The sequence below is a fragment of the Xenopus tropicalis genome, chromosome 1 (assembly GCF_000004195.4).
Source record: "Xenopus tropicalis strain Nigerian chromosome 1, UCB_Xtro_10.0, whole genome shotgun sequence".
Classification (NCBI taxonomy): domain Eukaryota; kingdom Metazoa; phylum Chordata; class Amphibia; order Anura; family Pipidae; genus Xenopus; species Xenopus tropicalis.
Genome location: NC_030677.2, coordinates 159,647,472 through 159,663,698, shown reverse-complemented (window position 1 = coordinate 159,663,698; position 16,227 = coordinate 159,647,472). Strand labels below are relative to the sequence as shown.

The 16,227-nt window shown below is 37.2% G+C and overlaps 1 protein-coding gene across 3 annotated transcripts in view; it reads left to right on the top strand.

Annotated features, from left to right (window-relative positions):
* The window catches only part of tmem132b (transmembrane protein 132B), a 295,846-nt gene extending 290,489 nt beyond the window's left edge, over positions 1-5,357 (top strand). For all 3 annotated transcript variants that reach the window (XM_002935284.3, XM_031892519.1, XM_031892521.1), the window contains one exon: positions 609-5,357. In XM_002935284.3, the coding sequence (XP_002935330.1) occupies positions 609-1,763 (1,155 nt within the window). In that variant the 3' untranslated portion in view covers positions 1,764-5,357. The remainder of the gene's footprint in view (positions 1-608) is intronic.
* The last annotated feature ends 10,870 nt before the right edge of the window (positions 5,358-16,227 follow it).

The following is a 16,227-nucleotide window of genomic DNA, read 5'->3' as shown; positions in this document are numbered from 1 at the left end:
TGGTTTATACTACAGGATGGTTATTAATATCAATTTGGCAGAATATGTTTGCTTATGTAAGCAAACACTAATCTGTTAAGTGTGGTGTTCTGGATCACAACTCTGTACCAAAACTGCCATGTTTTATATACAGTACAAAGATTTCAGCAGTGGGTCACTTGAGACAGTCAATGAAAGTCTAACCAGAGATTATATTGTTAGTGAAAGTATCAAATATGTAGTTACGACTTGTAAAAGAAGATAAAGCATATAGTATGCGGCAAAGCATACAACATGGCATTTTGCATGTAATACAGCTTAGTTATATTACATTACATTACATTACATTAACATTTATTTATAAAGCGCCAACATATTCCGCAGCGCTGTACAATAAGTGGGTTACATACATTGGACATACAGAGTAACATATAAAGCAATCAATAACCGATACAAGAGGTGAATGGCATATTCTATTTATGCCATTTTTAGAAAGTTGAGGATCTCTCTTTGTTGAACTTGACTGGCTTCCTACATGTATACCCATTTTTTTGGTTCAGTATTTTGCATGAAGGGACACCTGTAGTTTGGGGACCCACCATTAATTACACTGTCATTTGTTGTTGCAGGAAGCTGTCCTCAGTGTGTGGATGCTTTTTAGTGACGGCTCAGTAACACCACTGGACATTTACGAAAGCAAAGATTTTTCTGTTTTAGTGTCTTCACTGGATGAGATGGTTGTATCCGCCTATCAAAATCCTCTGTCAAACTGGCCTGTTGTGGTTGCAGAAGGAGAAGGCCAGGGCCTTCTCATAAAGTTAGAATTGGGAATAAGTGAGATCTGCCAAAAGTCTAAGAGAAAGAGTAACCTCGCTGTTGGCAGTGGAACAGTTAAAGTTAAATTTGGCCAAAAGGATTCCGATCAAAAAGCAAAAATTAATGAAATACATACTTCAGATGACGATTTTAAGAAACATGCCAGTAAAACAACTGAAAAGGTTGCAGAACAAGAAAGAACTGCAAATGAGTGGCCCAAACATGGATCATCTATAAGTAATTTTGAAGATAATAACAAAAACATGACCTCTGATTCACCTGGAGACTACCACAAGAACTATTATGATGGTTACATCCAAATTGTTCCAGTCACTTATACCATTTTCCCTACGCGAATAGTATCTTCGGAACACAATCGGGATAGTGAACTCACACAAGCATCGAGGGGCCTGACGGACCTAGAAATTGGCATGTATGCCCTTCTTTGTGTCTTTTGTCTTGCCATTTTAGTCTTCTTAATTAATTGTGTGGCATTTGCATGGAAATATAGAAACAAAAGGTTCCCTGTAGCAGATCAAGCCAATATCCCTCACTCTCATGACTGGGTATGGCTTGGAAATGAGGTGGAACTACTGGAGAACCCAGCAGACACTCCCCTTCCAGCAGACGAATGTACAACAATGATTGACAGAAGGCCGCAGTTTGAAGAAAGCAATTTCCTGCTCAATGGGGGTTCCCAAAAGAACCCATATAGCCAAATTCTTCAGCCATCTGATTACAATTATGAAAAAGATGCCCATATTGAGCCATTAAATCCAGGGGGGACCAAAAGGAAACGAGTAAAGTTTACTTCCTTTACTACTGTTTTACCTGAAGAAGGGGGTCCCTACACCAATGCAGTCATTTTTGGAAATGACGAAAACATCAAGTGGGTTTGCAAAGATATGAAACTTGGAGATTCACAACAGCTTAAAGACTACATGGATAGTCTCCAGGACAATCTGTAAAATAATTTCCTGTGTTTATATTCACCTTTATGCCTTCTGTTTCTTTCTTTTTTTTTCTTTCCTTTTTTAAGGGTGGCACTATTCAATCAGCAATAGAAAAAAAGAACAAAACCTACAAGGTTAAAGTCATTTTACAATGTCAGTGCTGCCAATGCATTTTTTTTTTGGCACTGAAATAGAATGTACGCCTAGGAAAAAAATGTCAAAGTGTAATTCATCTCAAGATTTGAAGCTGCATAATGCTTTTATAGAAGGTCTTACCGTAATCGTGGCTAAGTGTAACAATGAAAGTCACAACAATTAGCAGAAAATAAGGAGTTAATCTCTAGAGTCTTTGGCTCTTTACTGTTCATTGAATGTATTAAGGAAAAGGTTATATTGAATATGAACCCTGCTTCTAAATTACTGCAAATCCAGATTCAATTTGACTTACAGTGTGGAATTAATAATTAAAAGCACAGTGGACTTTTCTTCTTGTTATATCAGTTTGCAGAAACAAAACACAACATTTGGGTGATCAGTTTTTCAATGTGCTTTTTGTTAAAGACTCTGTTTGTATATCCATGATATCTAGATAGCTGACCCAAAACTATAGCTATCATTCTTGTCCCCATTTTTAAAAACTGTTCTTCATTCACACACTGGTGCCGCTGACAAAAACTAAAATAAGATAATACGGTGCAGCTATATCAGCTTAGTTCTATAAGAAATGACGCCAATATGCTTTAGAAAATACATGAAAAGAAACTTATAGGAACAGTACTTTATCTCGGAGAGGTTATCTTCAATTCCATGGGTCCATCACATTATTGTAGTGAACCGCTATTCTTAACTGGCTTATATAAAATGTTTCTTCTTTTAGTTTTTAGTCCTTATTCTTACTTTACTATTATATGTCTTTTCCTGAAAGTATGCTTGCTGAGCTTCCTATTACAAGGAGACCACATAGGTTCTCTCATCCACTGTCACAGAAAACTTTGGTGCCTTCAGCAAAAAGTATTTTAACATTTCTTTAAAAAGGATATCTTAGGGGTCATTTATAAATGTACTTGCAAGTGCTAGTGCTCTACATGGACACATTGGAGAGTGTATATTGAAACAATATATTGAAACTATTTATTTAAGACACTTGCATCCAACATGCTCCTGCACTTCCATGTCGTTGGCAATGTGTCAATACTGCTTCTTCTGATAATTGGTGTCAATAGTGGCTACTGCACCTTTTGACACAAGGGAACCCTAATTAGGGTGGCGATAGCTTCAGAGAATTGTGGGAATTTCAGGCAGGTCCAGACTGAATTTCAAAATAGGCCCAAATAAGGGGCCCAATAAGTAATGAATGTCTATGGCATCTTACAAGAGCCCCTCTGGTATTTGCCAGTCTTTGCCTGATTCCAGGGTTCCCACATTGAGCTGCGCCCGGTAATTTAGATAAACATCCTTTAAACGCTTGCTCTGGAAGTGGAGTCACCTCCATTTTGAACATAGTAAATGCAACTTAAACCCAATTTGAGTAAAAAATCAAGTAGATGCAACTTGAAATGTAGCTACAATTAAGCTGAATTTATGGGGGACATGCTGCATTATGGATAAAAAAAACCATGGCAATTTGTATCCAAAATTGCAAAATTCACTGTTAAATACATGACCTCTATAGTCTCTGCATTTTCCCAACACTTTTATGTTACAGGACTCTCTTCTTACTAGTTAAAATATGACATCTGCAGTATCTGTAATAGTCTTTCAAAGGTTATTGCAATTAAAATACAACACTGAGTCCACTGACTTGCATAACACTTATGGGAATTCAGATCTTTGCCAAATATTACTCCACCTTTACCTATATTTGTGCTGTTGAAACCAATTGCAGACCCCTTTTTTGATGGAGGATCGCTAAAACATGTATTTATCTATTCATTTTCTTGTTTCTGTGCATTTAAGAGAAATATTACCATGGGTCTGATCTTTGGCGCACATGTGCCTTTAAACTGGAGTTAAATAGCTTTCACCTTTTTACCATCAGTATTTTTTTTTATATATACTGCTATCACATTCTGTGTAATGATGCTTTTTATGGCCACCCCTTTCATTTTCAGATAATGTGAGGAATATCCTATGGCACCCTGGTATTTGCTGTAGCTGATGCAATTAAGAAGAAATGCAATCATGTTTACATAAAAATGTTCACATTTAATTTGCTTGCTAATATCAGTGTACATCAGGGGAGTCTATGCTGAAAATAAGCTTCAAATCACATTTTATTAATTAATATGAATGATATAGCCCCAAAGAGAGCCTCTATAGTTTTTTTCCTGTTCACAAATGTATTAAGAGGCTCTCTACTTAATGGAGAAGAACTGCATTGAGTGTCTTTTATTCTGGTTTTATTTTTGTGTTCAATGCTTTTAGATTCGTAATTTTTCAGTTAAATGGGGAGACATTATAAATGTCTTTTTGTTCCAACTCATACCCCTTTTGGGATACTGTCCTTTCCTTTGTGAGACTCTAATAAGAGATCTAATAAGCAGGGGAAGGAGAGCTTTATACAAATGCTGCCTCAAATGACCCAACATCACAATATTTTTGCCTGTTAGTATCAAAAAGAATGTAAGCAAATAAATTTATGTATTTTGAAACAAATTCCTAAAAAAATGTATAAGAACATTCAGTTCTACAAAGAAAGATTTTAGAATGGCAATCTATACAAACTCCCTACTGGAGAAGCTATAATCTTGCATGGTAAGATAAAGGCGTGATGTGTTGAATTAAATTACTTGCCCCAGTAGTTACAAACAGAATTACTAGGAGGTCACATTTGATTTATGAACAAAACTGCACCCCCTTCATGCTCTCATACAGGAATACAAGTCTGTTATAGGAAGTACAAAATATCTGAAGCACAGAAAGCTATAGGATTTAAATGTTTTGGCACTTACATAATAGACTGTTATAATTATCATTTCTGTTAATTTACAAATATCTTCTATTTGAGTGAATGTAAACTTGAGTTGCCTGTATCCATCGGAAGGACACAGGAACAATATATGAAACAAAATACAAGCATACTTTGGAAGTGGTAAGAGAGATCTAACAGAGAGCAACATGCTACAGAGGTTTTGTCTTCTTTATTCATTTAAATTTAAAGCAATTTAATTCATAAAGCTACACCCACTTTTTGCTTCTTGCTTAGCTCACCCAAGCAATGCTGAATATACTCCAGAATAAACATGAAGTGTGAGTTTATTGAAGAGATGCAGACAAAAAAACCCCCACTCAGTATTGGTAAAATAGTGTCAAGTTTAGTATTATACCTCCATATGTAATATGCACATAGTTTGCATATAGCCGGAAACCATAGCAACCAATAAGAGATTTGCTTATATACAGGTGAGCAGTAAATTCTATCTGCTGATTGGTTGCTATGAGTTACTGCTCCTGGGCAGACTTAATGTCTTAGCATTAGTGATGAGCTAATTTTTTCGGCAGGTATGGATTTGCAGCAAATTTCCACATTTCGGCATTGGCGAAACATCCAAGAAAAACTCACCGCAAAAAATACATTGCGCATAAAAAAAAGGAGTGGCTGCATCAAAAGGAATGCGCACGATAAACTCGATTTGTGGATTTTTTGCCGTTTCACCAATTTTCCTGCTTTTTGCAAATTTTTTGCAAAGCGAAATGGGACAGATTCGCTCATCACTACTTAACATAACCCCCTAAAGGTTTGGTGACCAGATGACTTAAAAATTCAGATACGCGTCTAATAAATTTAATTGCAGTCAGTGCAGCCCTGCTAACTGCATTTTCTGTCCCTGAATTTTCAAGTGATCTGGTCACCCTATTATAATGCATGAAAAAAACATACATCTATTAGACAGCTGAGTAAAGGAATTCTGCCTGGTAAATACATATAGGACACATGATTGGTTACTCTCCATGCTTTTTAACTTTACAGTGTTGAAGCGAAGCAAGGAGGGGCCACATTGCGCAGTTGTACTCTCTGTAGTAGACAAGTCCATTTTGGCATTTAAGTTCTTAATATTAGCAGAAGAGGCTATTTGTTTCTCAACTTGACTTGTAGCTAAAGCGTCTATGGAAAATATAGAAGAAAAGGTTCGGAATCAAGAAGCCAATAAAGTCAGAATGACATGAGAATCCTTAAACAGAGCAGAAAGACCTATTCAATTGAAAACACATAGATATCATACCTGTATTATTTTGCAATACACATAATTTCATGTGTATTGCAAGACAATTATTGGGGAAGGAGAAGAGTCTGCAAGCTGCAGGTGAAAAAGTGTGTTTGTATAACTATCATCTTGCTATATATGTACAAGGTCCATAGAAAATAAGGATGCATTAGAGAAAGTCCTCTAACCTCAGCATACTGCTCCAGATATCTTACTAAGCATTAGCTTACACTTAGTTGCAAAGCTGGAAGAGCATTTAACAGGACAGGACAGGCTATTATAAATACATCAGCCACTTCATACAGGGATTTTATCAAAAGACTGAACTTGCAATTACACAGCCGTGAAGAAGCACAGATAGCTCTATTGATTCGTTATTTATGATGCACGCTAATATAGCAGAAAGGAGCACTGGTGTTAAATAATTCATCTGAACTCTGCAAAAGCACAGGATTTCTGTATAGACGCAGATTCAGGTGAATCATCAAGGGTTACCTATCCAACTACTGATTAATGAATTGTTCCTTAGGCCAGTTACATATGAGGAGATTGATCACCCTGCAGTTCATCTCTAACGGTGGCAACTAATTTCCTCTGAATGCTTTCCAACTGTAATGTAAATCGCCAGTAGGAAAACATATGCAAGGCAACTTTGGGGGCGAAGTTGTCAGTAGCACCTACATACATTTTAGGGGCTGATTTAAAAGCATAGACACTATCTAACACATGTGCAGTTGCCATTAGGAAACAATTATGCCTTGGCTTTCATTTAGTTTATTGTAGTAGATAGTTGCAAGTTGTTGCTATTGACAATGGTGCTTGCAAGTTATTACCTATGTTCGTAAATGAGATCTTTAATGTGTACATCAGGATACACTAGGCAGAAAGAAAAGAATCTCTGTGCATAAAGGAGGATTCATACAGTGGCACATACAATATATAATATACAGGCCGCACACAGTGACCTACAGAATTGTATCAGCCATTAATGCATCTCTCTTCCAAAGTTTTATAGATCCATATTCGTTTTATAGATCCATATTAATGTTGCAGCGCCTGACAATACAGATACAGTATATTAATGGGTGACTTGTCAGCATCCATCAGAATCTGCAATTGTGCATCTAAAGGCAGCAATTCAGCACGCCAGCATTACTATTGAATTCTGTGGGATATGAGTCAGAATGTTATTTTGCTGTGTTATTCAGATCAGTTCTTTTCTAAATTAAATGCTTGATGGGATGACGTATCCATAGCCAGGTCAGTGTCAGTGCAAATACGAGGCCAGGAAATGAAGCGTCGGAGGAATCAGCACTACAATGGGCAGCTGGTGGCCCCTATGTCAGCATGAGAGATAGGTCTATATTTTCTGGGGATCAGGTCCAAAAATAAGAGAAACTGCATCATCTCAGAAGATGCTAGGCATCAGTAGATTTGATGTATTTAATATGACTTCTTTACTTCATGAAGTAAGTAATATCTGTAGTTTTAAAAGCTTGTACTCTAATTGGAATGAATTTCCACTGTACGAGTAGGACAGTATGTGCATATAATGTAATATGAATGGTCAGTTGGGGTGAACGTGTACCCTAATCTTTTTTTCTTACTTATAAAATAATAATATAAAATCCCACTTTGTATAATTAAAAGTTAATGACAATTAGGCCTAGTAAATGTATGTTTTATAATTTAGGTCAGTGTTGTCCATCCCTTGCCAGCTATACAGCTACTACAGTGGGATTTTAAAGGGATACTGTCATGATTCTCTTGGTGTACTTTTTATTTGTAAATTACACTGTTTACATAGCAAATAATTCACTCTGCCATTTAAAATGTTATTCTTGAAGCAACAAATGTATTTATTTAGTTGTAATATTGGTGTGTAGGCAGCCATCTCAGTGCATTGTGCCTGAGTCTGAGCTTTCAGAAGGAGCCAGCGCTTCACATTAGAACTGCTTTCAGATAACCTATTGTTTCTCCTACTCCCATGTAACTAGAGGAGTCCCAAGCCAGACTTGTATTTCTTACTATTGAGTGCTATTCTGATATCTACTGGGAGCTGCTATTTTGCTACCTTCCCATTGTTCTTCTGGGGGGGGGGGTGATATCACTCCAACTCCAGCTCAGCAGTAATTTTAAAATTAAATTAAAAAAAAAATCTGATTTCAATGCAGGATTCTGCTGGAGAAGCTCTATTAACTTATGTGCTTTGAAAAATAACATGTTTTTCTTGACAGTATTCCTTTAATGTATCACTTGTAGTAGTTTGATTCAGATTATGGTCACAAAGATAATATGATGAAAATAACCAGATCTTCCTTACAGTTGGCTTCCATCTAATAAAACAGCTGAATTTTATTTAATTCAATGTTCAACAGTTCCACTCTAAGGTTATGGCATATAGAGTGTTTATACTGCTACTGTGCTCAGGAGCAGCTCACATTCATGGTTGGTGTCCAGCTGCAACACTGGATCATTAACAGATGGATTTCGCAGCAGTTTCTAATCAGAGCATGCTGGATTCCAAAAGACATGGTTCCACAAGTTTATTTTTTCAAATCCATGGTGTTTCTAATACCTGCTTGGGAATATTTCATAGTAGAACTGTCACAGTCTCTTTGGGGGAATCTCAAACATGTAATAAATAAGGCACCTTATTGTATTCACTGCTGATTCGCTGCCAGCCACAGATTTGCACTGGATGTTGCTCATAGGACTGCATGCCTGTGATATGAGTTCCGATAGATAAGCCATTCTGAGACTGGGATAATAACCAATTTGGTAGGACTGGACTGGAACTTCTTTGTTTGGGAATAGCCACCATTATCAAATGCCATGATCACAATTTAGCATTTTATTTTTAATAATCAGAATAGAAGTATGAGAAAGAACATGAAAACACAGCACCTATTAACAAAAACTCTCTTTTGTCAACATTCAAGTAATACATTCATTATTTTTTTTATAAAAAAAAACCTGTAGATAAACCTATTTGTATATTTTATTTCAAAAGAAGCAGTGGGTATCACAATGGAGTCTGGAAACATAAAGCAGATATCAAGTATTTAAAGTCTCTCTTAAATCAACAGTAAACCCCTTTTTACAATATTGGTTCAGTTAATATGGCTTTTGCCTGTCGTTTTAAATAGGAAATATCTATGGTAATATTTGTTATTTCTAAACACAGCAACATTTAAAACTAAAGCTTATTTCTACTTCCTGATTCTAATGAGCAAAGTCAATCAAACCAGTAGTCCACTTAAAAGCCTCTGTATCTTTCATATAAAGAACAGCTTATTAGGGCTCTGGCACAACGGGGAGATTAGTCACCCGCGACAAAACTCCCTGTTCGCGGGTGACTAATCTCCCCAAGTTGCCATCACCTGCCATCCCACCGGCGAAAATGTAAGTCGCCGGTGGTATGGCACACGCGGTGGCGCAATTTAGGCAAATCACCGAAAAAGCCTTGCGAGGCAACTTTGGCGATTTGCCGAAATCACGCTGCTGCATGTGCCAACCCACCGGCGACTTACATTCTTTGCCGGTGGGATGGCGGGTCATGGCAACTCGGGGAGATTAGTCACCCGCGAACAGGGAGTTTTGTCGCGGGCGACTAATCTCCCGTGTGCCAGAGCCCTTATACAGAGGCTCCTTGGTAGACTGTTGCCCCTATTTAGAGCAAGATATTTCCTATTTAAGGTATGTTCAACACAAGCCCTATTAACTGAAGGGGTATAATGTCCCTTTAAATGTACTTAATATTTCTACTTGATAAAACACAAAACAATAAAAAGATTATGCATGGACATTAATATGGCCATGATTGTCAGAAAGCTTATTGACATGTCAGAGATGTGCATGCAAGAGACAGTAACTGTTGGCCCAAAAAGTAAAATATAATCAAAATAAATTTATTGTAGTTTTGCCAATACATGGTCTATTAAATTTGCAGGACTCTTTCCTTACCTGACTTAACAAAAAAAATCTTTATTGTTTGCAGGGGTAGTTGATTACTAATGTCCAAAATGACTTGGTTTTAGGATATTTTATTAGTTAAAACCACCTGCATTTGGTCTGGACCCCAGCTTATTTTCATGATAAGTCTAGACATGTATGTAGCGTGTATCTGTAGCAATCTTCTTTCAATTCTTGTTAGAGAAAAATCTCACCTTAACTGGCCTTCAGGCAGAGCCAATAGGAAAATATAGGGTCGCAATAGAGCATTCATGCCCAGCTCTTACTCAAGAACTGACCACTAATTTGAACCACACATAATTTGATAAACCATGTCTTAAAGAGCTGTATTTACATGAGATGTTTTAACCCTGGGTAATACTCATGTGTATTCCACTAATTCTTTCTGCACCATATAAAATCTTGGACAGTGTCTTTACATACAGTTACAATGCCATTTCCTTTTATGTATTAATTATCAAGAAAAAATGTCCACCCTATGACTCAGGGGAATTTCTGCATTGTATGTCGGATAAAGAGAATATTTATTTGTAAATATTATATAGTACATATTGTAAAGTGACAATCTCCTAGCTTTATTTACTGGATTGCAGACTCGGCCCGAAATCGACAGTCGTATAATGGTGCCCAGTACTAGGCTTTGGCACTAGATTCCTGTAACTTTTTTCAAATGTAGCGGTTAATAAATTACAAGGTTACGAGGGCCAGTGCCAACAGATTTCATATGCGAGGAAAACAACTAATGCCCCAATTTACAAAGAGATCCTTTTTTCTTTATTTATATATAAAGCCTGTACCATAACTTGAAATAATATTAAGGTATTTTTTTTTTGTTTTTCATTTAAACCGCAAAGTGAACAGATTGCATTTGTAAAGTGTGTAAAATTGTAATACAGTGTTTGTTTTCAAAGAAATATGTCACCAGCTGGGATTCTGGTGAAACTGTGAAAAAAAGGCTCTATTTTTTTTGCTAGAGGACAATGAAAAATAAATAAATTCTATTCAACTATGGATCAATGTCTTGTGGATGTAAGGAAGCTGCTTAGTCCGGCAGAAGAACAAGTTGGACCACTGACCTGGAATGAACAATAGCCAATGATAAAGCTAATGTGAGCGTCTGTTCTGGGAACTGTTTTGTACAGTACAGAGGAGGCAATAAAAACATTTGTGATAACTGACTGAGCTAACAAAATCCTAGATTTCTTTTTTTTTAATTAACACTGAACTTAATAGGACTACTGTCAAAACTAACAGATGGTGCTACAGTCACCATGCTAATGGAAGATATCATCAATATTGCATAATATATTAAAAGGACACATTCTGGCATTTGGAAGTCATTTGAATGTACAGTACCTTAATGTGTATATGATGTAATTTATGGAACAATAAAGTGATCAACTATGGCAGCATCAGCCTTCTACCTTGTGTAATGTTACGTTAACCGTAAGAGACGCTGAAGTTATGTTGTATTGATGTCAACTAACTGAAGCCTTGAGTACTATTTTTAAACCCTCTCTTATCCTTAATAAAACAATGTTAACTGCTGTTTAACTATTGTTAATCTGACAGATTTTTTTTGCGAGTACTTTGGAATACATATAAAACCAAGCTCTGAGCTTTAGTAATCCTTATTGGAGGCAAAACAATCCTATTGGGTTTATTTAATGTTTAAATTGATTCTGTCATGATTTTTATGGTATAATTTTTATTTCTAAATTACACTGTTTACATAACAAATAATTCACTCTACCATTTAACCCTTTAAGTGCCAGCCGAATTCGTCATTTCAGTTCCCCCCAGTGCCAGACGTTTTGTGAACATTCTGTGCTCTCTCAATGTAGGGGCTTTTACTGGGGGCAGGGTTAAGTTTAGGTAGGCAAACTATATATTGTTTTTTTCAGGAGAACCTGAGCTTTCCAAATCTACCTGAGTTTTTGTGTATTTCCACTTCTGGAACAAGATTTAGAGCTTGAAATACAAAAAAAAAAAGAAAAAATGCTATTTTTCATGATATAAGGATTTCTACCAGAAACACATTTTATTTTATGGACAAAAATTCAACTGATTTGGAAAGCCTCATGTCTCCCGAACGTGCCAATACCTGATATGTATAGTTTTATTGAGATTTCTGACTTCTATAGATCAAAAACTCCCAGCAGTAAATTACTAAATTTTCAAAGCATTACAGCAGAATACGGCATACTTTACATTCCAAAGCCAAAAATCCTGGAACATTAGGTTTACCCCAGGAAACCATACATTTTTGAAAACTACACATTCTGACGAATCCGAAATGGGTAACTATGTCTTCCAACTCCTAAGTACCAAACGGCAATGCTTTACTGAATTTAGCATTTTCTATAAAAAATTATGAAAATTCTAAAAAATCACCTCAAATCTTCCATTTTCAAGCACCTTATCTCCCACATAACATTAGGTACGAAGAAAAAACACCCTAAATATGAAAGCCAGGGGTCCACTGAACAGTTTGATGCCCATTGTGCATAGGATCACCGATGTATCTGGAATTTAGAGACCCCAAAAGGAAGTTAGTACATACAAATTGCCCAGGAGATCTCTTTAGCTACTGAAAATTCAACACATTTACTGCATTTTCTGTAGGGTAAAAACACAAAAAAATACATTGACCCCCCAAAATCATATATTTTTGGAAAGTACACATTCGGACGAATTCAAAATTGGTACCCATGTCTTTCTACTCCAAACTACTGAGTCGCAATTCTTTCCCAAAATTGCCAGTTTTGATGAAATACCTAAAAATCACATCAAATCTTCCACTTTCAAGCACCTTATCTCCCACATAACATTAGGTACCAAAAGAACACACCCTAAATATGAAAGCCAAGGGTCCGCTGAACAGTTTGATGCCCATTGTGCATAGGAACACCAATGTATCTGGCATTTAGAGACCCCATAAGGAAGTTAGTGCATACAAATTGCCCAGGAGATCTCTTTAGCTACTGAAAATTCAATACGTTTACTGCATTTTCTGTGGGGTAAAAACCCAAAAAAATACATTGACCCCCCAAAACCATATATTTTTGGAAAGTACACATTCGGGCGAATTCAAAATTGGTACCCATGTCATTCTACTCCAAACTACAGAGTCGCAGTGCTTTCCCAAAATTGCTAGTTTTGGTGAAATACCTGAAAATCACATCAAATCTTCCAGTTTCAAGCACCATATCTCCCACATAACATTAGGTACCAAGAAAACACACCCAAAATATGAAAGCCTAGGGTCCGCTGAACAGTTTGATGCCCATTGTGCATAGGATCAGCACTGTATCTGGCATTTAGAGACCCCATAAGGACGTCCGTGCATAGAGATTGCCCCAGAGGTCTCTTTAGCTACTGAAAATTCAACACGTTTACTGCATTTTCTGTGGGGTAAAAACACAAAAAAAATACATTGACCCCCCAAAACCATATATTTTTGGAAAGTACACATTCGGGCAAATTCAAAATTGGTACCCATGTCATTCTACTCCAAACTACAGAGTCGCAGTGCTTTCCCAAAATTGCTAGTTTTGGTGAAATACCTGAAAATCACATCAAATCTTCCACTTTCAAGCACCTTATCTTCCACATAACATTAGCTACCAAGAAAACACACCCGAAATATGAAAGCCTAGGGTCCGCTGAACAGTTTGATGCCCATTGTGCATAGGATCAGCACTGTATCTGGCATTTAGAGACCCCATAAGGACGTCAGTGCATAGAGATTGCCCCAGAGGTCTCTTTAGCTACTGAAAATTCAACACGTTTACTGCATTTTCTGTGGGGTAAAAACACAAAAAAATACATTGACCCCCCAAAACCATATATTTTTGGAAAGTACACATTCGGGCGAATTCAAAATTGGTACCCATGTCTTTCTACTCCAAACTACAGAGTCGCAGTGCTTTCCCAAAATTGCTAGTTGTGGTGAAATACCTGAAAATCACATCAAATCTTCCACTTTCAAGCACCATATCTCCCACATAACATTAGGTACCAAGAAAACACACCCTAAATATGAAAGCCAAGGGTCCGCTGAACAGTTTGATGCCCATTGTGCATAGGATCAGCACTGTATCTGGCATTTAGAGACCCCATAAGGATGTCAGTGCATAGAGATTGCCCGAGAGGTCTCTTTAGCTACTGAAAATTCAACACGTTTACTGCATTTTCTGTGGGGTAAAAACACAAAAAAATACATTGACCCCCCAAAACCATATATTTTTGGAAAGTACACATTCGGGCGAATTCAAAATTGGTACCCATGTCTTTCTACTCCAAACTACAGAGTCGCAGTGCTTTCCCAAAATTGCTAGTTTTGGTGAAATACCTGAAAAACACATCAAATCTTCCACTTTCAAGCACCTTATCTCCCACATAACATTAGGTACCAAGAAAACACACCCGAAATATGAAAGCCTAGGGTCCGCTGAACAGTTTGATGCCCATTGTGCATAGGATCAGCACTGTATCTGGCATTTAGAGACCCCATAAGGACGTCAGTGCATAGAGATTGCCCCAGAGGTCTCTTTAGCTACTGAAAATTCAACACGTTTACTGCATTTTCTGTGGGGTAAAAACACAAAAAAATACATTGACCCCCTAAAACCATATATTTTTGGAAAGTACACATTCGGGCGAATTCAAAATTGGTACCCATGTCTTTCTACTCCAAACTACAGAGTCGCAGTGCTTTCCCAAAATTGCTAGTTTTGGTGAAATACCTGAAAATCACATCAAATCTTCCACTTTCAAGCACCATATCTCCCACATAACATTAGGTACCAAGAAAACACACCCTAAATATGAAAGCCAAGGGTCCGCTGAACAGTTTGATGCCCATTGTGCATAGGATCAGCACTGTATCTGGCATTTAGAGACCCCATAAGGATGTCAGTGCATAGAGATTGCCCCAGAGGTCTCTTTAGCTACTGAAAATTCAACACGATTACTGCATTTTCTGTGGGGTAAAAACACACAAAAATACATTGACCCCCCAAAACCATATATTTTTGGAAAGTACACATTCGGGCGAATTCAAAATTGGTACCCATGTCTTTCTACTCCAAACTACAGAGTCGCAGTGCTTTCCCAAAATTGCTAGTTTTGGTGAAATACCTGAAAATCACATCAAATCTTCCAGTTTCAAGCACCATATCTCCCACATAACATTAGGTACCAAGAAAACACACCCTCAAATATGAAAGCCAAGGGTCCGCTGAACAGTTTGATGCCCATTGTGCATAGGATCAGCACTGTATCTGGCATTTAGAGACCCCATAAGGACGTCAGTGCATAGAGATTGCCCCAGAGGTCTCTTTAGCTACTGAAAATTCAACACGATTACTGCATTTTCTGTGGGGTAAAAACACACAAAAATACATTGACCCCCCAAAACCATATATTTTTGGAAAGTACACATTCGGGCGAATTCAAAATTGGTACCCATGTCTTTCTACTCCAAACTACAGAGTCGCAGTACTTTCCCAAAATTGCTAGTTTTGGTGAAATACCTGAAAATCACATCAAATCTTCCACTTTCAAGCACCATATCTCCCACATAACATTAGGTACGAAGAAAACACACCCTAAATATGAAAACCAAGGGTCCGCTGAACAGTTTGATGCCCATTGTGCATAGGATCACTGATGTATCTGGCATTTAGAGACCCCAAAAGGAAGTTAGTGCATACAAAGTGTATACACTGCAATATAAGCTACCGGCATGTGCATTATGCGGCATAAGACCCCCTAACAGTAAGGAGACCCTAGAAAATTATACATTTTCCGAAAGTACACAATCTGACAAAACAAAAATGGGTAAATACATCTTTCTACTGCAAACTACCAAACTACAAAGCTATGCTAAACAGAACGATTTTTTTGACATTTCTGAAAATTGTCACAAAGCTTGCATTTTACCCCATTATGTACCCCACATTTTGTACCGTATCAACATAAAACATTCTAAATATGAACGCCAGGGGTCTACTGAACAGTTTGATGCCCTATATGCATAGATTTACCAAACTATGTGGGGTACAGGGGCACCCAAGTAAAAATAGTGCATATGAATTTTCACATAAGATGCTTCGGCTCATGCAGTTTTTGCACCCGGTATGTGTATTATGTGCCATACGACCACCTAACAGTAAGGAGACCCTAGAAAACCATATATTTTCTGAAAGTACACATTCTGACAAAACAAAAATGGGTAAATACATCTTTCTACTACAAACTACCAAACTACAAAGCTATGCTAAACAGAACGGTTT